At 38.5% G+C, this 23,731-nt stretch overlaps 1 protein-coding gene across 3 annotated transcripts in view; it reads left to right on the forward strand.

Moving 5' to 3' along the window:
- The window catches only part of LOC134789838 (uncharacterized), a 58,283-nt gene that overhangs the window by 33,568 nt on the left and 984 nt on the right, over positions 1-23,731 (forward strand). For 2 of the 3 annotated variants that reach the window (XM_063760499.1, XM_063760501.1), the window contains one exon: positions 20,284-21,440. The exons of the other annotated variant lie outside the window; for it this stretch is intronic. In XM_063760499.1, the coding sequence (XP_063616569.1) occupies positions 20,284-20,451 (168 nt within the window). In that variant the 3' untranslated portion in view covers positions 20,452-21,440. Of the gene's footprint in view, positions 1-20,283; positions 21,441-23,731 lie in introns of those variants that run through there. 3 annotated transcript variants of the gene reach the window in all.

Raw genomic sequence — 23,731 nt, forward strand, 5'->3', positions numbered from 1 at the left:
GGACCTCGATCTGGACCTGGTCCTGGACCCGAAACTGGACCCGGACCTGGACTCGAACCCGGACTCGGACCTTGACCCGGAAAACCACTGATACCTAAGCTAAATAAACCACTATGATTACCTACCATAAAATGTAGGTATAAAGTATATAATGATGCCAAACTTACTAGCCCCTCCCGCTCAAACCCCCGTACACCGCACCGCACGCGCCGTTAAGTGGGTTAGGTTAGGTTTGAACTGCGATCCTCACAGAACCGAAAAAAAGTGGGTTAGGTTAGGTTAGAACTGCGAGCTTTACAGAAACGAAATGCTACTAGAAAAGTGGCTTTGGTTAGGTTCGAACTGCAATCCTCCCAGAACCGAACTGCTATCAGAGGCATGTGAGGCTAAAACTGCGACCCTTACAGAAACGAAATGCTACCTACTAGAAAAGTGGGTGGTTTTACCTCCTTTTCTACATAGTGCACCATCTTGTAACACGTAACTGTAACATGTAACAATAATCTTTCACCGGCCCCCATATAAGTCGTTTTTTTTTCCTGTAAATTATTTTCTACTATTTTATGTCGAACTATACGAGTAAGTAGGTGCAACAAAGTCAATCGCTCTATATAATTTTTGGCAAACCGCGAGTTCTCAGTTCGGGGCGAACTACTAGTTATTTGAATTATTTTGTATTCATCGTGCCTAAATTAATAATGGCTTCGAATCGAGGTAAATAAAATATAACAAAAATAAATAAATAAAGAAAATGCTAATTTTGGTGTTTATATACTTATATTCGAAATTTTATTTCAAAGAAACAGAAATGGCCATAAATTGAAGATTCAGTAAAATTCGATACCAATAAAAGTTTGAAGCGTGGAAAATCGCCATCTGAATAAATTCCCACGCAATATCCTTTCAAAGCGAAAGCAAAAAGCCAAGTGAACGCCTGTGACGCCGAGGTGAAATCCAATTTCATTACAGCCACGCTCAAAAAACTAAGGTGGACCGAATCAAACTGAAACCTCAACTAATATTAAAATCCGGCTTTTATTAAAAAACTTGAACAAAAGAGGGAGAGTTAATATAACTGCGATATATTTTAATGATAATCCGATTCTATAATACTTATTCCGTGTACCCAAAAATGTGCCATTCTCAAGTAAAAGGGCCTTATTGTCGGTTGTCAATAAGGCGCTATTTCCATAATTATAGGTTTAATTTGAAATCAACCTTTTCGATAACCGACATACCACATTGTTGTGTACTAGGTTGATTTCAAATCCTTTTGGTAGAAAACGTCACAAATAATTGATGGCGAGCACAACGTAAGGCACATAGATAAAAGTTTATCTTACCCCTACACGAAACAATTTATTACGTCGTGGTAGGTACAAACCTAATTTAAGTTCAGGGTAGATGGGGTAAGACAAACTGTAGGTGACGGTCGCCTACAGTTGACATCTACGATAGCTCGCTCAGGTTCGGATCGTAAGAGAAAGTTCAAAATAAACACAGGATCTGTTGTATATAAAGGTTCTTCTTGAAAGGTTCACAACTATTCACAAGGTTCACTTAAATATGAGTTTACTGTTCGCGTTTCAGGTTCGGAATCACACCTGGCCTAGGTTTAGGCGTAGGTTCTAGCCTAGGGTCAGGTCACATAGGTTCACGTGTTACATCTTCGGGTCTTGGAGCACAACTAAACTAGGTTTAGGCTTAGGTTCTAGCCTAGGTTCAGGTCACGTCGGTTCGCGTGTTACATGTTCGGGTCCGGGATGATAACTGAACTAGATTTTCCTGCTCCGCTCGTATTTGTATGATTTCGAGCACCGAATTATTAGCCAATGACGATAGATTAAGAGCGGCTCTCTTTACGGTAACTACGGGCGCGCGACATTGTGAGAACTCTGTCGCACCAACTAACGCGTTCGGTCTCTCGATTGTGATTGGCTAATATTGTTTGGTAAAAATGCACAAGTTTAGACGTATCTGCTCCAGTTTTTGTCTTTCAATTTGGTATAAATCTAAGTTTCCTACTTTAAGCTAAATCGTTCGGCTATATAACTATATGTTTTAGATGCATCTAATTACGTTCTATATACTGATAATAGTTTAAACCAGTGCATGATTACGGTCTAGCGTAAGGTCTAAATTTAATGAGCCAAAGTCTGCCCGAATGACATTTGTTATGCACATTTTCTTGTCCTACGGTTCGAGGAGAAGTGTGAGTGTAGATTTTACCTAGATCATAACCATTACCATTTTCCACAATGTTTATCTACGTACTTCTAGCCGCAGTTCTAAGCCTGAAGTAGGTATGAGTACCAAAGTTTTTCCCCAATTATTTTGGGGAAAAATACCATTTGTATACCTATTTACACACACACTCTTCCGCTCCACTCTTGACCAATTACAGAACGCCGTGGCATGGCTTAACCACGTATGTAAATATAAATGGAATGTAGGCTTATTTGGGCTCATTCTTATGATGACTGGGATAGAGACAGGTTCTAGTACTTATTATAAATTAATGGTTCAGTTAGGTCTCAAATAACATTACAACTTAGGCATAATACATAGTCTACCTAGATCTTAGGCTACCTACGGTGATCAAGATCTTTATTGTTAGCTGTTACAACTTAAGTATCGGATTCAAAACTTAGGATCATCTATGGAATAAGTATGTACGGTTGTGCTCCGCGGGTCGGCTGTCGCCCACATAAACACTTGTAGGAATTCCTCATGCTGTTTTGTCTTGCCTCCAGCAAAAATAACTATGTTTCTCTTACCCCACCTGTTATTATTATAATTTCAAGCTAAATTCTTAATAGAGACAGTGGAGACGATCTCATAGTTGAGATGAAATGTTTTGTGAATTAGGCGAGGTTGGGATTGGAATTTGTATTCGTCTATGTTTCGTTAACTACCGCTCTGTGAGATTAATGCCAGTAATTCCTTTTTTTAACTCTTGAGTAATTCACGACGCTTTGAAGAGATAACGTTGACTCCCCTTACTGTAATTTTGTGTCACTAAAATTTTATAATCGCTCCAATGACTTGTTAACCCTTTAGTGGGTAACGGCAAGATATTTGCCGTCATACCACTCAGATATTTTTTTTTTCTCAATGAACGTGTTGTTAGTTAATATAAATTTTGGTTCGCATAAGAGAATATACTCGTACCAATCTACGAAAAAAAGGAGAGCTGATCAACGTTATTCCATCCTTTGTTAAATGATGATTCTTAGGCCTGAACTTAGATTTTTAACTATTGCCTACATTTGAACAAAAATGTTTGTAAATAAAAATTTCTTTGCTGGATTTATCCGATAGTCACAATTCTCTAGTTTCAGTGACAAGTTTGGTGATATAAAGTTTAAAGAAAAAAAAATCTGTTATTTGAAAATTTATAAAAATGAAGACGGCAATATATTTGCCACTATCCGTTAAGTGTCTGGTGTTTATTAAAGGAAAGGGTAGGTTAGGCTACTATTGTTATTGATTTATATATGGAGCGATAGGTTAATTCAATACTTCAAATTATTTCATACTAGCAACCTAACCACAGTTTTGCTGGGATTTCAATACCTACTTGGAGATAATAATTAATATACAATACCTACATATAATAGTATACAGGGTGTGGCCTGTAATAAGAGCAAAAAATTAAAGTACACACCCTTTAACTAGTCAGGAATTAAGACCAAATAGTTTCAATTAATTAAAATGAAAAAAATTTTTTGATTATTTTCTAACAATATTAATCGACCCAGCAATGTACTGCAGACATTATGTATTCCAGTCGGAATACTTGACATTGACGTTTACGATCGTTTTCAATAATATTGAAAAACTTATTAAATACATCAATATTGCTTTATAAGCATATGCAATTCTAATTAAATAGTCACATCTTTCAACATTACTTAACAGTTTTCTTATCAAATGGACCTGACGGGCAAAAGGGCGAAATGAGATGCTATAAAGTAACTTGAGCTGTTTATTAAGCAGTTCCAACAAAAAATGCGCACTTTTATAAAATCACTGATAATAATTATGCCAATCTTACTGGATAACTTCACGATTCACGAGATAACTTGCACTTTTAAAATTTTGAAAGAATGTTTCCTTTCAACGACAACGACTACGAACGACGGTACAACCTGTTCTCCGTTTGACTCCGCTCCGACACGACATCGACATGTGCAATACTAGGTGTAGGGCCTTCTCAAAAGTCTCAAAACGAACGAAGAATTTCACAGCTAATTCATCTGGCTGTATGTACACGGCGTACGGTCACAATCAGAATCAATTTGGTGCACCCACATTCGTAGCTCTGAGTTGAAAATAAAGCTCGGTTAACATTTACTCTTGTTTCGTTAATATCATGTTACATATTTCACGTGCATAACTGATTAATTCATAATAAATTTTATTATTTGTATTTTGCTTTATTTTGATTTTGCAACTTGACGTACATTGTCATGTATGTAGGAATAGAGTAAACAATCCCTAAAAAAATTGCAATGCGTGGTTTATGTCTTGTGACTGTGAAGGTTTAATACAATAATTATGAACTTTTTGAAAGGCGACGCACTCCGGTAGAAAACAGTGGTAGAGTCTGTGCGTAATGAAAAGAAGAATTATGAACTTTACTTATAATAAAACGCAACGTACTTGTTGTAGCAAAGTACTAAATATGTACAGGGTGCTTAGCCAAGATGCCAATCGTTTGCGCCGTAGTGAACGACACGCTAATGTCTCTCTCTCTTTCTCTCTCTCGCTGTCGCACTAATATCGACGACTGATAGAGAGAGATAACCGTTTCGTTCGCTACAAGCGCAAACGATTGGCATCTTAGCTCGGCCCTCTGTTCTTTTCCGTGATAAAGTACCTTCGATAACACTAAAGAACGGCCAACCAATTTGGTTAGTTGGTCGCTTTAGAGCCATGTACAGTACCTACAGATGTGGAAGTTGTGGAAAGTGAAAGTTTCCAAGAAGTTTTTGAAATGGAAAGCTTTATTTCTCATACAAAGATCACTTTGACCAGGTCGTAGCTACGTCTATCTCTCTCTTCCTAGCTATTTATTCTCACATGGTGGTGGGGTCAGCTCTCCTGCTTAACCTTCTCCGCTTCGCCCTGTCCACGACATCGTGCTCGGATAACTTGCAGTCACTCATGTCCTTTAGCACTACATCCTTCCATCTTGTTCTGGGTCTGCCCTACTAGATCTTCGACCTGTAATGGAAAGTTGTAGTGCCAAATTTCCTACGTAGTCAGAAGGCCTTCTTTTTACGTGACCATACCATCGCAGCCTGCTCTCCTGCATTTTATCGGCGATGTCGCGCACGCCTACGCTTCCTTGTACGTACTCCTTATGGATTCTGTCAAGCCTTGTAGAAAGTAGAGAGGCAATAGAGAGTACTCTCTCCAGGCGGGTGTTATACCTGGGGACCGAAGTCCAGGTATCTAAATTGCCTTGGCGAGCATTTATCTCGGTTAGTGGAGAAAGCAAAGGTAAGTGGCTTGTGGTCCGTATACACTATGAAGTCTCTGGCTTCGACCATATGCCTGAAGTGCCTGAAGTACCTCAGCATCTTCATCTCGGTAACTTACGTGTCTTTGAGTCGTTGCCCACGTCTCGCTGCCATACATAAGAACCGGCCTTAGTATACTTTTGTATACCAGACCCTCCTTGAGTTTGACCGGCACTCTTCTGTCACACGTAACACCAGTCACTTCTCGCCATGTTAGCCAAGCTGCGGCTATTCGGTGTTGAATGTTGCATCCACATTCCCAGAATGGTGCATCATACTACCCAGATACTTGTACTGATCGCACATAGTGATTAGTTGCCCATCGATGGAAATTGGGCTAAGCATATCCCTCTACATCTTTCGCTTCATGTAAATAATTACATCACCAAGAAAAAAATAATGAACAAACACGTATAGTTACTGCGTTTATTAATCATAAACAACTACATAACACAAGTACTTACATTAACACATCTAACAAATTTATAAGAATAACACTTTTCAGTTTCCATTCATAATCTTGCCCGATAGATTGCTTTTGTGCTTTTTCTTTTTTCGATGTGATGTATCATTAAGTATCCTTATTTTATCAAATGACTTCATTATGTATGAGGTACTTTTTCTCCTCTAATCGACTTCTGGGTCAGATCAATAGAATACACATAGTTTTGATTTATTGGTACTGGTAGTTGTCCAAAATTGCGGTATACCGCCAGCAACTGACTCGAATATCACCGCCTGCACGCTGGCTGATAGGCTGCACCGCCGTCCCGGGCCCCGGGCACAGGCAGGCTCGTTGTCCCGCAAACGTGGCACTACGTTCAACGTTGACGATGTCACTGTCAGTATGCCTCCTATCGGGAAATCGTTTGCGGTGCAACAGCTTGGTTTGAACGTCTTCTGGCTCCACCGTTCAATCATGTAATTCAATCATAAATAAGATTGGATTACATAAATAATTGTTGTGCATTCGCTTGACAGTTGTCAATATTGACAAAGTTCAAAGCATTTTTCAAATAGGTAGGTAATGAAGTTAAGTGTTTTATGGAGGTTTTTATTACGAAATTAAATTATTTTAAAAACTGTTTCCATTACATAGAAAAAAAAGTTTTTTTGAGTTTGTCAACAAAACATAACGTGTCATTGCACATTGAATGAGTTCTGATTTCCTAATAATAAGAGCTACTTTTCTCTGTATTCATTTTTAAAATTAATTGTACTAAAAGGCGCGTACCAAGACGTCCCGGTACCATGACATCTTACGTTACGTCAGATAAGCGACCGTAACGCAATGTGAAAATCCATTGCTTGCTAAACTTGACTTTAAATTAAAATTTCTCCTAAATTAAGAATTTTGAACTATCGGGACCACTTGGTGGTAACTTTGGGTACTCCAAGGAATCTCCAGTTTGATTTTTTGCTCTTATTACAGGCCACACCCTGTATATTAAAAATATTATAAACAAATATTTTTAAGTTAAATAAAGGTTTAAATTATTTCTTATCATTCTATTGGTTTTTAATTTATTCATTTTAGATACTTCATGCCACTCGTAGTTCCCCGGCAAACTGACATGACGGTCTTGTCACTTACTGCCCTTGGCTGATAGCGGCAAACATATTGCCGTCTTATAATTCGGAAACCCCGAAATAATATATATATTTCTCTTTCTCAAAAATCATAAAAAAAATCATTCATGCTGTGCGCATCGTTAAAGTTCTCGATTCATTGCTTTAAAAAATAATGGTTGTAGCCGAGATAAATTGAGAGCAACTTACATAAATCCAGCAGCACCTTGGCGTACCACGTGGTGGTCTATGTATGATGATTGGGAAATCCTCTGCTTTATCGACAGCTGCATATATCCATAAGGGGCACTGGGTCACTAATTAGTCTCTGGTTGATTTTCACTTAAATCGCAGCGACGGGAACCGATATATAAATTATTTTAATCGGAGCGCGGATCGAACGCGGCTATTTAGTTTTAACGGCAGGCGAAGAGCTTTTTATCCTCGCTAGGTGGCGCGGTTGTGTCGCGCCGGAAGGGCTTTTGAGATAAATGCAGTTGCCAGTTCAAATATCTAGCTACTACACGAAAATATATTCTTTCCTAATTGTGTTGCTTTGTATGTAAGAAAAATACCTATTTACATATGCATAGAAAGTAATTAATACTAATCTGTTCCTCTACGGAACATGCCGCTCACCTTAAAAACACGTAGTGTCTTTTAAAAGAACATGCGAAAGTTCAACAAGATAAAGAAACTTATACCTAACTTAAATGCTAACATTAAAAGTCGTAACGATTGTAGGAATTATTCTAAGGGTAAGGGACAGACCTTAACTACGGGTCGTTTGAACAATGTGTTCCCACTCTTTAAAGTTACGACGCGAATAACTTGATCAGTGCCCGGATGGACAGCATGAACGCGCGCGAGTTTCCACTGTAACGGCGGCAAGTGGTCATCGCATACCACAACAACAGTGCCTTCACGGATGGCGGGACCGCGATCTTGAAGCCACTTTGTACTCTGCTGCAGTTGATGGAGATATTCACGACTCCATCTACGCCAGAAATGCTGGACAGCTTGTTGTACCCAGCGCCAGCGCGTAAGACGACTAGGGTTTTCGTCGATCAAAGAAACGTCCGGTAGGGCCGTTAAGGGCTCGCCGATTAAGAAATGAGCCGGCGTAAGAGGTAACGGATCGGAAGAGTCTGAACTTAACACGCAGAGAGGACGACTGTTAAGTACCGCTTCGATTTGACAGGTCAGCGTGTGCATAGAATCATATGTTTGCGTCTGTGTACCTATTACGCGATATAAATGGGTTTTGAAACTCTTAACAGCCGCTTCGAATAGTCCACCGAAATGGCTAGCATACGGTGGCTGAAAATGCCAAGTTAATCCTTGTTTTAAAGTTTGTTGGTTGAGAGCGCTCGTGACCGAATCGTTACGTAAGAACGCATATAATTCTTTAAGGTAATTATTACAACCAACAAAGTTACGTACGCAATCGGTATATATATCTGTACAATATCCTCGGCGGGACGTGAAACGTCGCAACGCAGCTAAAAAACCTTCTGTGGAAAGTTCGGAAACTAATTCAAGATGTACAGCCTTAACGCTCATACATACGAAAACCGCAACATAACATTTTATTATTTTTGCATTACGAACTTTATTAGCGCGAACGTAACATGGCCCGCAAAAATCGCACGAAGTTTTACTAAATACGCGCGCGGGGCGCAAGCGGACCGAGGGAAGCATGCCCATGCGAGGTTGCACGCGGGTAGGGCGTGCGCGGAAACATGGAATACAACGATGCACGCGTAGACGCACAATATCGCGACCTGAAATAATCCAATATCGCTGTAAGAGCGAGTTTTGCACGCACTGCGGACCGGCATGCAATTCGTGTATATGAGTATCGTCAATAATAAGATTTGTAAGAGGATGTCTTTTAGGTAAAATTAATTGATGTTTTGATTCATAAGGTAAAAATGATTTATGAATACGTCCGCCGACGCGTAATAATCCCTCACTATCTAGAATAGGCGCGAGACGCCGCAAACGTAAGGAAGGGGATTTATTTGACGAGATATTTTGTATGTCGTCTTCGAACACTTGTTGTTGCGTAATCAATATAAGTCGCTTTAATGCAAAGTGGTACTCTGGTACGGTGATGTACTCAGGGAGCGTTTGTTTATGCTTTCTACATTTGTGGTAAAAACGAAATATTAATGCCGTGACGCGAACTAATTTACCTAGCGACGAAAATCGCGTAATAAGAGTATCATCGTCCGGGAAAGTAGGCAATGTGGAAACACATGCGCAATTAATATTTGTTGATTCAATTTTATTACGTTTTTCTTCCGTTGTGTTTACTACCGGTTTTTGTATAGGCCAGGAGTCGTGACTTTGTTGGAGCCATGTAGGACCTTGGAACCACAAGTCATTTTGTACGAGCGCGGCGGGCAGCAGACCGCGCGACGCCGGGTCAGCGCTGTTGTCAGCTGACGGGACGTGACGCCAGCAGCTCGCCGGGACACGGGACAAAATCTCACTGGTGCGGTTAGAGACAAACGTTTTCCATTCGTGCGGGGGTGACTTAAGCCACGCGAGCGCGACGGAACTATCTGACCACGCGTACACTTGATCGGGGCGAATGCGATCACCGTAAATGCGCATTACTCTTTCTATCAATTTTGACAGGATCACGCATCCCATTAATTCCATTTTCGGAATAGTAAGGCAAATCCGAAGTGGAGCTACGCGGGTTCGAGCTATGACTAAATAAGTTTGAACCTTACCGGTATTGTCCGTAAGACGTATATAAACACAGGCGGCATACGCAATTTGACTTGCGTCTGCAAATCCGTGAATTTCGATTGAATCGAAGTCGTCAGTATTAAAAATATGACGAGGAAATGAAATTTGAGATAAGAGCGGGAGCTCGCTAATAAAACTCGTCCATGAGTTAACTATATCGATAGGGGCTTCGGAGTCCCAAGGAACCTTTGCTAACCATAGCAATTGAATTAAATGTTTGGCAAACAATGTCACCGGAGATAATAACCCGAGTGGGTCGTAAATTTTTGCAATTTCCGAGAGAATAGCCCGCTTCGTACAGGCCCGAGAAGTACTTTGTACTTTGAAACTAAATGAGTCTGATCCCGGATTCCATTGAAGTCCAAGGACTTTGACCCCTTTGTCATTTTCCATTTCGGCAAAATGAACATTTTCGCGCCGCTCACCATGAGAATCTGGGGATCGCGTAACAGCGAGAATAGCTGGCGAGTTACATTGCCATTTACGTAATTCGAACCCGGCCGTGGCACAAATACCTATCAGCTCCTGCTGCACAGCGAGAGCCTCGGCTGTGGTATCTGCACCGGTTACCACATCGTCAACAAAGACGTCATTGAGTAAGACTGGGGAGGCGCGCGGGAAACGCTCACCTTCGTCGTGAGCTAGCTGTTTAATTGTGCGCAAGGCGAGATAAGGGGAACTACTTATACCGAAGGTAACGGTACGAAGCCTATAATCGCGCAGAGGCTCCTCGGGCGATTGGCGCCAAAGGATGCGCTGAAAATCCCTATCACTTTCACGCACAAGAATATTGCGATACATCTGTTTGATGTCGGAACAAAATGCAATGTTATGCACTCTGAATTTTAGAAGAACGTCAACAATGTCTAAGTGTAACTTAGGACCTGTTAACAAAGTGTCATTTAACGCGTGTCCACTTGTCGTGCGACACCCAGCGTCGTAAACTACGCTTGTGCGTGTAGTTTCGGAAATTTTTGACACACAATGGTGGGGTATGTAATAACTCGCGCCAGCGGGGGGGTTATCGTCCGCGAGCTCCATGTGGTTGAGATCCACGTACTCCTGGAGGCAAGCGTGATAATCCGCCTTCAACTGGGGGTTACGTTCTAGACGGTATTCCAATTTATGGAATCGTGCTAGGGCAATTTGCCGAGACTCGCCGAGCGGCGGTGCATCGGGCTTGAATGGCAGAGCGACCACGTATCGCCCTGTTTCATCACGCGTATGCGTCTTTTGAAAAAAGGATTCGCATAGCTTTTCTTCGGGAGTGTAACTCCGCAACTCTGGTACTGACTCCAGCTCCCAAAACTTCTGAAGATTGTCGTTGTCAAACGACGTAAAGCAAGTATGGCGTGGAGTCGAAACACTGGAAGTAAAGTTCACTTTACCTCCTAGCAAATAACCAAACACACTATTAATTGCGGTGGGCGTGCCAGGTTTACCTCTGACAATGCCATCGCGAACAATATCCATGAAAATGTCCTCGCCGAGTATCATGTCGACCGGCTGAGGTTTGTGAAATTCAGGGTCGGCTAAAGCGAGTCCCTGCAAATGAGGCCAATCAGCGAGAGGTGCTAGTGGTACACTAGGCATTTGACGGGTTAACTTCGCCAGAATAGACGCCTCTAACGGAATGATTGGATTTTGTTTGCCCTTAGGCGAAATTGAGCACACGAAGGTACCCCTAGGTTCCAGCGGCAAGTCGCCGACACCGACCAGCGGCTCGCTAACATGTTGTCGCGGTAAATTGAGTCGTTGCATACACGATTCTGTAATCAGAGCTGCTTGTGAACCCCCATCTACCATACATCGAATCGTCGCAACTTTGTTGCCTTCGTAATAAAGGTCAACCAACGCCGTTGATAATAAAACCGTGCTAGGTTGTTTCCCTAAACTACCTAAACTCTGTTCATTCACGCCGTGAACTGCTGACGGGCTGCTAGGGCCGGGCTGCTCCGTAAGAGCGAGCGAGACGGCAACTGATTCCGTAGCTTCCTTGATAATCGGCTGCGGAATGTTTGATTCTAAATGAATTAAAGTATGATGTCGTTTATTACACTTACGACATTTAAAACTTGATTTACAATTCCTTAAGTCGTGCCCGGGGCATAAACAATTGTAACATACATTATTTGTTTTAACAAATGCAAATCTATCTTTCACCGATAGGTCTAAAAATTCTAAACATTTATTGAGGGAATGCATTCCTTTACACTTCAAGCAAGCTCGAACCTTATTTGTATCGACATAAGGTCGACTTTGAGCTGACGCCGTACTTTTTGCAAAAACACGCTTGGGTGTTATTTGATTTGAATTTATATTTGTATTATTTTTACTACTTAAGGAATTGTTTCGAGTGGACTGTGTATGGGAAACTGAAATCATCTGTTCCGCTGAAAGTTCGCGTTCGAGGAAAGTAATTAGGCCCTGAACTTTAGGTATTTCGCCCGGGTTGGTTAAGGAACGTTCATATTCTTTTCGCGTATTCACGGGAATCTTACGTAATAATAAATTTAACAGAACGAAATCCCATTCCTTAACCGGAAAATCCATGACTTCGAGCGCCTTTATATTTTCGTGATAAACATTAAGTAAATTTCTCATGGCAACAGCTGATCGCGCGGAACAAATATCTATATCGAACAACTTATCTAGATGTTGTGATGCAATAATGCGTTTATTGTCATAACGGCATTTTAGAATATCGAGCGCAATTGCATAATTACTTTCCGTTATGGGAATTGACTTAATTAAATTATGTGGCTCGTTTTTGACAGAAAGGAGCAAATACCTAAACTTCTCCGCATCCGTGTAGGCATTGTTATTGTGTACCAGCGATTGAAATAAATCGAAAAAGGCAGGCCAACCAGTCGGTTCGCCGTGAAATTCGGGAAGCGATAATTTTGGTAAATTTCGACGATCGTTGCTAAGCGTTTCGTTGGGGGTAAGCGCGCGGCTCGCGCGACGCCTTTCTACGTCTACCTCCTTTAGGTTATTTAAATGTGTAACTATCGCGTAATACAAGTCATTAAAATCGTTACGAATCTTAATATTGGCTTCTTTGTTGAAGCTTTGCAATTTAATTAACGCTTTTTCGATTTTAGTTTGAATCTTAGTAAACTTTCGCTGATGCACTGTTAAATCTGTCGTTCTTGAACGAAATTGATCTGTATTTGTCGCTGCGAACTGTAACGTTCTCTTTAATTCGTCGAGAATTAGATCTCGTTCGAATATGTCTTGTGTAATACACGATGTGTCGGCTTCAGTATTGCCGTCTGTAGGGTTAGGAACCATTTTGCGAGACAAAGATGGCGACAATGACAATACTAAATTGAACTACAAACGTGTCTAAACGAAAAAACTGGGTACGAAATACCGCAAAAATCGCAAAATACAAGAGCAACACAACCAGAGAAAGAAAAAATCCGGATCGAACGGATCAAAAAACTATGTAGCCGAGATAAATTGAGAGCAACTTACATAAATCCAGCAGCACCTTGGCGTACCACGTGGTGGTCTATGTATGATGATTGGGAAATCCTCTGCTTTATCGACAGCTGCATATATCCATAAGGGGCACTGGGTCACTAATTAGTCTCTGGTTGATTTTCACTTAAATCGCAGCGACGGGAACCGATATATAAATTATTTTAATCGGAGCGCGGATCGAACGCGGCTATTTAGTTTTAACGGCAGGCGAAGAGCTTTTTATCCTCGCTAGGTGGCGCGGTTGTGTCGCGCCGGAAGGGCTTTTGAGATAAATGCAGTTGCCAGTTCAAATATCTAGCTACTACACGAAAATATATTCTTTCCTAATTGTGTTGCTTTGTATGTAAGAAAAATACCTATTTACATATGCATAGAAAGTAATTAATACTAATCTGTTCCTCTACGGAACAATGGTCAAAGGGTTAATCTGTTATCAGCAGGGTCACTCTTCATTACACCTTATAAAAAAAAGTTTCCGACCGCGTCTGTATGTATATTGGCGATAAACTCAAAAACTACTGAACAGAATTTCATGAGGTTTTCACCTATCAATAGAGTGATTCTTGAGAAAAGTTTAGGTGTGTTTGTTAAGGTTTTGTGTAACCCGTGCGAAGCCGGAGCGGGTCGCTAGTTAATTATAATATTTTTCTCAAAAATGGACGGCAAAGTCGACTTTGCCGTTTAAAAAATAGGTCGCGAAGCGCGTAGTTTATGGTCAGTCAAAAATTAAAAAGTTAAAAACATTGCAGTCTCGATTTTGGGACTGCAATGTTGCATACAAATTCCATTATTTGTCGAGTTCCAAACTTTTTAAAAGTTGAAATGGCCATATCAAATGAAGGCACAGGCCCATTAAACAGCCAAACAGATGATTAGTACCGCGACTATTTAGCTGTCTCAAATAGGTTGAGGTATTTTCGGCAGAAAAATACACTTCTATTTTTTTATTAAAAAAATAAAAAGGCGGCAAAGCTAATTTTTTCAATTGTTTCTACTTTTTTCTGTGAAACACGAAACGTATACGTGACGTAAGAACGTTGCTTTTGTAAAATATTCCTATTATATTTATATTTCTTGCACCATTTTTGAGAAAAGCACTATATATGACTCGGCTGGAAGGCTACTTGCTGGCTTCGGATTCAATTAAACGGACTCCCAAGGTCGTCCGTTTAAAACGAATCCTCAGCCTGCAAGTAGCTACTTCCGAGCCTCGACAATAATGTACTATTTATAGTTAACATACCATATAAAGACTGTGGCTATATTCAATTTGTGGAAGCACGAAGCACTGATGCTTATATTGAATTTGGGTTGTCGTCGAATATATGTCTTATACATTACCTATACTATTAGCCAGTTTAAAACTTTTGCTCTTTTGCTCTGGGAGTGAGTACCGTGGTGGTGTGGGTACGGCTAACTCGATCACTTCAGCAGAGGATGCACTTTCTGGTTACATCAGTTAGCACTTTCATATAAACTCGTACCTCGTATGAGTTTAAACCATGTTGACAGCGTTCAAACTTTGACTTAAGTTCACTAATTGCCAAGCGAGTGCATCGAGAATTGTATGCAAAGTTTAGAGCGTCATTCTAAGAGTTTGACCTACATCAAAATGTTAAATTATTGTTTTCGCTATTCTGTTTAATAGAATGTAGCAGTATGGCCGCGCAGCCCGAATCGTATCAACACCAACTATTATCATTGTTTGACAACTAAGGCTGGCTTCATTGTCACGCTGACCATCAGCGTTGGCAGTCCAATATGTATAATGTCCAGGAAGCGTTTTAAAATATAGCCTGACTGCAGTCAGTTTTGTCAACTGCTCGCACGCCTCTACCTTCAGTGAGCGTTTTAGTATCTAGCTGAGAACGAATTTGCGCTGATGATCGGCATTGATGTGGTGCACGACTTTGCCTTCAGAAAGCGTTTTAGGCTAGTTTTAAGGGTTTAGGCCCATGTCTACAGATTCCCAATTCTACAGATTCTCTAATCTACGGATTCCCAATTTAACAGATAACCAACTATACAGATTCCCAATGTAACAGATAACCAATTATACTATAGATTCCCAATTTAACAGATAACCAATTATACAGATTCGCAATTCTACAGATTCTCGAATCTACGGATTCCTAATTTAACAGATAACCAATTATACAGGTTCCCAATTCTACATATTCTTAATTCCACAGTTTCTCATCTCTACAGTATCCTAATTCCACAAATTTCTAACTTCACATATTCTTTATTTATTATCTATTATAAACCAGAGCCGCTTTCTTCGTAGTCAGATGCAAAACTTTGCTCAAATTCTTAAACTCTGCAGATAAGCATCCTTCAAAATGACCAAATTTTGCTTACTTTTCTGTTACAGCAAAGAGCTTCCTATTTATTTACGTAACGTAACGTATTATTTAATCACTCAGCAAGACCTACTCTTAATAAAAACCAAACATTAAACCAAATATCTGTAGAATTGGGAATCTGTAGGACTGTCAATCTGTTTGACTGGGATTCTGTAGAATTGGGAGTTTGTGGAAATGGGAGTCTGATTAATTGCGAATATGTAGAATTGAGATTTCGTAGAATTTCAATTATGTAAAATTTGGGAATCTGTAGAATTGTGAATATTTAGAATTTAGATTCTGTAAAATTCAAATTATGTAGAATTGGGAATCTGTAAAATTAAAAACCTGTAGAGATAGAAATCTGTAGAACTGGGCCTAAACCGTTTTAAGGGGCCCACTGATTACCAGTCCGCCGGACGATATCAGCCTGTCAGTTGTTCGGAGCTGTCAAATTTTGCGTTTAACTGACAGGCCGATATCTGTATGCCCCTTTAATGCCACGCTGACCGTCGGCCTCGTTGCCTATTATCGAGTTTAGAGTTACTACGATCAGCGCGACAAGGCAAAAGGAAGCGAGAAAAAACTTTTTAACAATAGTGGCATATTCACTTTGTCGAATCCAATTCAAACATTTACCTACACAAAACAGTTTTTTTAATAATTTATATAATTTGGTATATTTTAAAAATAAATACCGGGATAAGTAGGTACGACCAGGACAACTGAACTTTTCAACTTTCCGCTCTAAGCCCAGTAGGTAATTAACAGAAAGCGCGGTATTACTGGAATTACGAAAAGTTTTTGCCAGGAATTTCACAGTAAGATTGTTACCTGGGAAGTTAATTAATTCACGGAATCTAACTTAAGGAAGTTAGTCGCTTATGTAAATAAGAAGATTGAAGGCTCGGTGTTTTGTAGTTCGGACTAAGTAAAATTGGTAGGGTTTGACGTTTCTGCTTGTTAAAAATTTAAATTAATATGGGTAGCACATCGTAACTGGTGAATTTCCAATATGACTTGGAACTCCGGTAGCCGTTTAAGAAGTCTTTTGCGGAAGTTTCTTGCGGTAGATGTCGCTAAGGGTCCCCTTGACCTATAATATGGTGGAAAGATTTGCTGGCTATGGATGAGGTCTTGGTGGCTCAGATGGCAGAGCACTGGAGTATCGATCCATCAGGGGTCGTGAGTTCAAGTCTCACCCAAGACAGTAATTTTTCCACTTTTTAATTTATTCTAAGCTTAAGTACCTTATTATAAGGTACTAGTAGTGCTAGACATGCTAATGCCCTATGGATGACACCCTGCTGCCACCTCTATTAACAATGCCTTTAGTGAGATGACGTACTGGGACAATGACGAACACTCAGACGTCTGATTACTCAAAACTGCAAAAAAAACAAGGCAAAACTTTTTTTTCATTAGCGATGCATTGCAAATTGCAATGTAGTGGCCCGGCCAACGAAAGAAAAGTCTTCTAGAAATCGATTTTCGCTCATGTCGCCTCGGATATGGATGAATATGGTATCGACGTATTCAGTGTAATGAATACGCCCTGAATACAAATATAGGGGGTATTGTGTTTTTTTCTTACTACACCGTGTTTTTTTTTGATGTCCGTTATTTTCAAGGGTGCATTCCTGAGCTTAAATCAAGTAACTTTCTCAAAGACACCGATATTCGAATTAACTCCATTTCGGAGATAATCAATTATTTATTTTTTTCCTATAAGGCCTCTACAAGCATGTACACTTGCCTTAGGGCCGGTATACATATGTGACGTTCCACGGGAAAAGGTACCTTATGAGGGTTTCTAGTTTCGGAGATATTAAATGTTTTGTAAAGAGGTGAAAAAATGCTCAATTTTTTTTTATTGTGTGATCTGAAACCTTAATGCGTAACGTTTGTTTACCTGTTTTTATTTTTGTTATAAGTTAGTTATAAGCCTAGTAATGTCGTCTCAGAGTTTAGTAGAAAAGGTACCTTATGGAAAAAAGATTGAAAATTCCCAAAAAAACTAGTCAATACGGGAAAAGAAGTTTGGTAGAGAACTGTATTAGCATTCTGCAAAACTAATTTGATAATTTCAGTTCAGTACGGTTACCATCAGTTTGTCACTGACATAAACGCCGTCGAGAACGTAATTTACTTTCTATACATCCCGTTTGCACTAATATGCGAGTGCGAGCGAGATGTATAGAAAGTAAATTACGTTCTCGACGGCGTTTATGTCAGTGACAAACTGATGGTAACCGTACTGGTTGGGGCGCCTCGCAAATATTATAACCGTACATAGACCGACATCACAAATCCAAGTAGACTGCTATTATACCAAAGTTACTCTCGTCAAGTCTTTCTTAACTAGAATAATCTTCATTTGGTTTGGTCGCATGCAGTAAATCAGCCATTGGTTTGCTGAAAAATGCCAATACCCGACGCATTACCTTATGGAATATCTGAGGTCATTGAACCTCAATGCCGCTTATCTTCAATAGCAACGGAAATATATTATTGATAAGAAATAGACGATTTATACCATCTTAACCCCAAAATATTATTAGTTTATCCTAACTGTTCCATCATCATCATGCCTCATCATGTAACTTGACCACAAGGTACCTTTTCATTACATACAAATTATTGGTCTTTTTTAAGATTATTATGACGAAGAACTAATTAAATTGGGGGCAGTTTAATGTAAATTAATATTTTCTATTCATAAAAGATAAACTATAATATGATTGATATTTTGTAGTGATGTATTATTAGATTTATTTCCATAAGGTACCTTTTCGTAAATGTATGGAGCAAATACTGTTATTGTTATGTAAGTTTAAAGTGGCATAAGGGGTTAAATATAGTATTTAGTTGGGGTTTTAGGATTTATTTCATTTGAATGACAGAATTTCTTTCATATGTGCTCAGAAAAATTGATTGTGTGTCACATTAAAAGTAAAAATATTCAATTTTGTGATTTTATATGAAAAAGTCAGAAAATACATTTTCACCTCTAAATCGGTATTGTTTTTTGCTTAAACTGTCTGTCAGTGTCGTTTTCTAATAGATAAAATTTAAATCTTGAGAGCTCATTGCAATCAATCGTGAAAATGAAATAAAACTTTATTTTCAAGAGATTGGTTAGTATACACATAAATCAGTCGATATCAAAAGTTTCTATTTGCATTACAGAACAAGTCGCAATATTTTTTTAATCTCAGATATATAAGGCATTATTATTTGTAGTCAACTATGTAACTTACTTCAGGAACATAGTTTTTTAGGCGGCTAAACTTAAAACTTCTCTATCGTAAAGTTGCTCATTTCACAACATTATTTTCAAAAAATCATATCTCTGTAACTACGCAACCTAGAAGGTTGATCTTTTGTGTTATCGATAGCTTATTTATTGTAGATTACTGGGGTATGCATAACTCCAAACCCGCCATAAGGTACCTTTGACCGTGGGACGTCACATATTGATTAGTGTTTAGAATGAGTTCATACATTTGCTACTAAACTTAAGTACAATCTCGGTGGATCGATGTTCGAAATGACATTGATATGTCACAGATTTCAATTGTTTGGTTGAGTTAATTGTAATGCCCGTGTTACAACAACGCTACATACTACATTTAATTACTTTTTAAACATAAATATATTTTTTTTAAAAGCAAAAAAATATTTTTTTTTTTGAAAATTAACTATGCCATTTAGTTCTCTTAAATGTACTTAACCATACCCCGAAGTTAACGGAATTCAATAAAAACACGGTGTATAGCAATATGGGTACGAAATGAAAGCTAGTGAAAAGACCATTTCAAAAATATATGCAAACAGTCGGGTTTTTTGTTTGTTTTAATAATAGTTGCAGTTTAATGTAACAGATAATTATACTTTTTCAACTTGATGTACTTTTCTTATTGTTTGATATATCTGGTTAATTATTTTTTAACATTATATAGAGAATATTCACAGTCATTTGGTATGTATTTTAGACTAATCCATTCAGCCATTTTCAATTTAGAGCACTTGAAAGTCAACAGTGGATTGTGAAATTTTTGAACGTTTTCTAATAATTTGTTAGACCAAGTATTGAAAATGTTACAGTATGTTATATATTTGTGATCTACTCACAAAGCCCTTTCATTTGGTAGCCCACATGGTATGTTTAAAAGAAACTTAAAAAAAGTTTGTACTGCAGACTTTATGACGCCACAGCAACTACCCCCACCACTTTCGCGCTTGTCATCTCATATATTTGTATTCAGGGCATTACACTGAATGCATCGATACCATATTCACCCATATTCGAGACGACATGAACGAAACCTAACCTAAAACCTGAAATTACGGCCCTCTAATGCAAGTATTTAACGCAATGCAACTATGTTTAATACATTTCGTGGCCATTGTCAAAACTACATACACGCGCTCTATTCTTATAGCAATACTATTCTGGTATTCACGACTACTTCTTTCTTATTTCTAACTGTGCCAACAAAGTGTACATACAGCCCCCTTGTTAAGCGTCAATCGCAATATTAATTGTTATTAAAACAATATATTTTATGTTTTTTTTTCTTTATCAGGGTAACTGTTGTATTCATTTCGAACACCAGAAACACCATCAGTCCGTCCCGTCTACATTTTCTCAATACTGCATGGAGTACCCTCCCGGCATGACCGCCCGCCCTGTGACGTCAGTGCCAGCAGTACCGCAGAATTGTTACCCTTACTCCTGCTACAATACTTGTTAAATACTGAAATAAATAAGGCCAGTAAAAGATTATTCATTACATACCATAGAGCATTTATTAACCGGAGTCGCCTGTAAGAGCTTACCCCTCTGCCGAAAACCTTGCACAACTGTGCAAACTTTTGTATGGACTGACGTTTATCTGACATGGCTATATGTTCGTTCCGAAGAGGTTCGTTGAGGTACCCCTCCCCCGCAAAAATCGTCAGACTGTTTTGTACAGAAAATGACAGATAAAGCGTCTCCAGTTACTAAATGCTCTAAGTTACATGCTCAATAATACATATAGAATCTGTCACAATGTATCCTTCTTTGTTATTTACCCTTGTTATTTACCGCGACAAAAGTGATATGATGATTGAGATGATTTCGTTCATTAGGAGTAAATGCGCTGTTTATAGAAACGGATGTTACAATTCACTACAGATACATTTTATCGTTATCAGTATTATCACATCAATGGGAAAATATCGCCTTATGTGCTGCCTATATGTACACTTACAAGTATATTGATTTTCTCATTTACCCCGATGAACGCAGTTTTATTCCGATACTCCAAAAAATTAAATAATTATTGTTTTGTTTCGTGTAACAGCATCGAAAATAATTGCATTTTGGATTAAGCGCAGCAGTTATATTATTTGAATTTGAATTTGAATATTCTAAGGAGAAATAATGGATGCCATAAACACTGAATAATAATTTATATTTATATTTGCTAATTTTGTATAAAAAACTTGATGTAAAACCATAGGTAGTTTATACATACCTACCCTGTAAATTCTATTCTATGTTTCCATTTGGATATTAAGAGATTCGATAATATTTAGATATTTATTCCAGTAGGTACCTAAATGTAAAAGTAATTAAAAGTTAAATTTTGTTTTTGTTTACTGTTTGTTATTGTTTTGTAAGATAATTGTAGTTATTTATGACAGTGTTTGTTGTTATCTTATCCAGTCTTATTCGCCATTACATTAATTTGATGTTTAGTTTTCCTTTAGTTTTGTAACGCATAACAAACGAGATTAAGAAAGATAGGAATAAAACAAAAAATGTACGAATTTCGCACTAGGAACATACTCATGTATACAATAAATAAACTAATTGTAAGCTCCTAGAACAAGATGTCTTTCCATTGATGAGGTTTCTCGTCTTATAGACATGCCAATGCGAGTCGTACCACAAAAAATAGAAAATAACTTACTCGCAATAAAAATAGTAAAACTACTTTGAAATGAAATAACACTGGCAGCTTATTATTTGGTAAGCAAAATTTTTGCCATATATAGCATAAAGCAGTACCTTGGGACACGATTCGCTGGGCAGTCTATAGACTGAGATATATACATGTATGTAGACTCTGACTACCTTTGCACTGACTTGACAGCGACAATGCCATAAGTACCTTACGTAGCACTTGGCATGAAAACTTAGCGTGGTCCGACGCGACTTTTATGAATATGAAGCGGCAATACGATCGGATCTTATGAAGTTAAGTATTATCATGCCGCGATCAGAAAGGGATTAGAAATGACAGATTTCCATACACTTACGTCTAAATCAATATGGATTGACAGCTATCTCAATCCCTTTCTAATTGCGATTCAGTAATAGTATGAGAAACTAAAACGGTGACGTCACAATGAATGCAGGACTAGTTCCCGATTCTCCAGATTCTTGTTTCGTTGGATTCTCGTATATTCGGATTGTGACGTAGGTATCTACTATAAAGTAAATCTGACGAAACAGGAATCTGGCGAAACAAGGATCCGGCGAATCGGGAACTAACCACTCGTACTTGTCCGTACTTACATGTATTGGCGCGGGCGAGACGCGCTAGAATTAATAACATGTTTCAAATATCGTTCTGACGTCAGTGTATGTAAATTCGAATTCGCCTGCAGGTCAATTTAATAAGTTTTTGTTGATTTTAAAATAATACCGTTATAAACGGTTTGATCTTGTTTTCCGTATGTTTCGCTAAATTTGATTTTGGGCGGTTTCAGACTAGTGTTTTATACGAGTAGAGTGTACGTGCGCGTAAGCTCGTATACCTAGACCAAATGTAGGTAAATGTAACGCGCGTGTAAGCTCGTACCTACCACCGAAGCGGCCGTATAGGTACGCGCAGAAAAATAATAGCGAGTCTGAAACCGCCGTTAATGACGTTGTGAAAATCTATAGAAAACAACCCTATTACGTTAAGTTTCAGTTTTCACGAGTGATCACAAGTTTCCAAGCTAATAATGTTCTAGTTACCTATTCAGCAGCGGTAAGTTTCTTACGGTTCTACTGACTGCAAGTATTGATTAAATGAAATATTATAATAAAATGTTCAGTTGGGTGAATCAACTTTTTCTTGCACTCGTTGCCATGGTTACGGTTGCCCGGGTCACTCTTACAACCCTTGGTTTATATAGGCTGCTATTTAACTGATCACCAGATTTAGTAAAATTTAATACCAAAAAAATCTATTTTACCACCCTAAAATCATGAATGATCACCAAAATTATAACACCATTTTAATATGAAATGATTACCAATTTTATTACATATTACTATCCTTTTAAAGGAAATGACACCAAAATAATCATTATTAACCCAAAAATAGTCAATGATTACCAAATTTCAATCCCCATTTTAATGTGAAATGATAACCAAATTTTTACATCTTGCTATCCTATTAAAGAAAATGACACCAAAATAATCATTGTAAACCCAAAAATAGTAAATGACCACCAAAATTAGAACTCCATTTTAATGTAAAATGATAACCAAATTTTTAAATCTTGCTATCCTATTAAAGCAAATGGCTCCAAGATAATCATTGTAAACGCAAAAATAGTAAATGATCACAAAATTGTAACCACATTTTAATTAAAAATGTGCAATCATTTAATATATCGTTATCCTATTAAATTAATTAATCCACTTCGTCACCTTTTTCTAGTAGCATTTTATTTCTGTAACAGTCGCAGTTCTAACCTAACCTAACCCACTTTTCTAGTAGCATTTTGTTTCTGTAAGGGTCGCAGTTCAAACCTAACCTAACCCACTTTTCTAGTAGCATTTCTTTTCTGCAAGGGTCGCAGTTCAAACCTAACCTAACCCACTTTTCTAGTAGCATTTCGTTTCTGTATGGGTCGCAGTTCAAACCTAACCTAACCCACTTTACTAGTAGCATTTCTTTTCTGTAAGGGTCGCAGTTCAAACCTAACCTAACCCACTTAACTGATAGCAGTTTAACTTACTTTTCTAGTAGCATAACGAAATGCTAC

Source organism: Cydia splendana, chromosome 4 (genome assembly GCF_910591565.1).
Source record: "Cydia splendana chromosome 4, ilCydSple1.2, whole genome shotgun sequence".
Classification (NCBI taxonomy): domain Eukaryota; kingdom Metazoa; phylum Arthropoda; class Insecta; order Lepidoptera; family Tortricidae; genus Cydia; species Cydia splendana.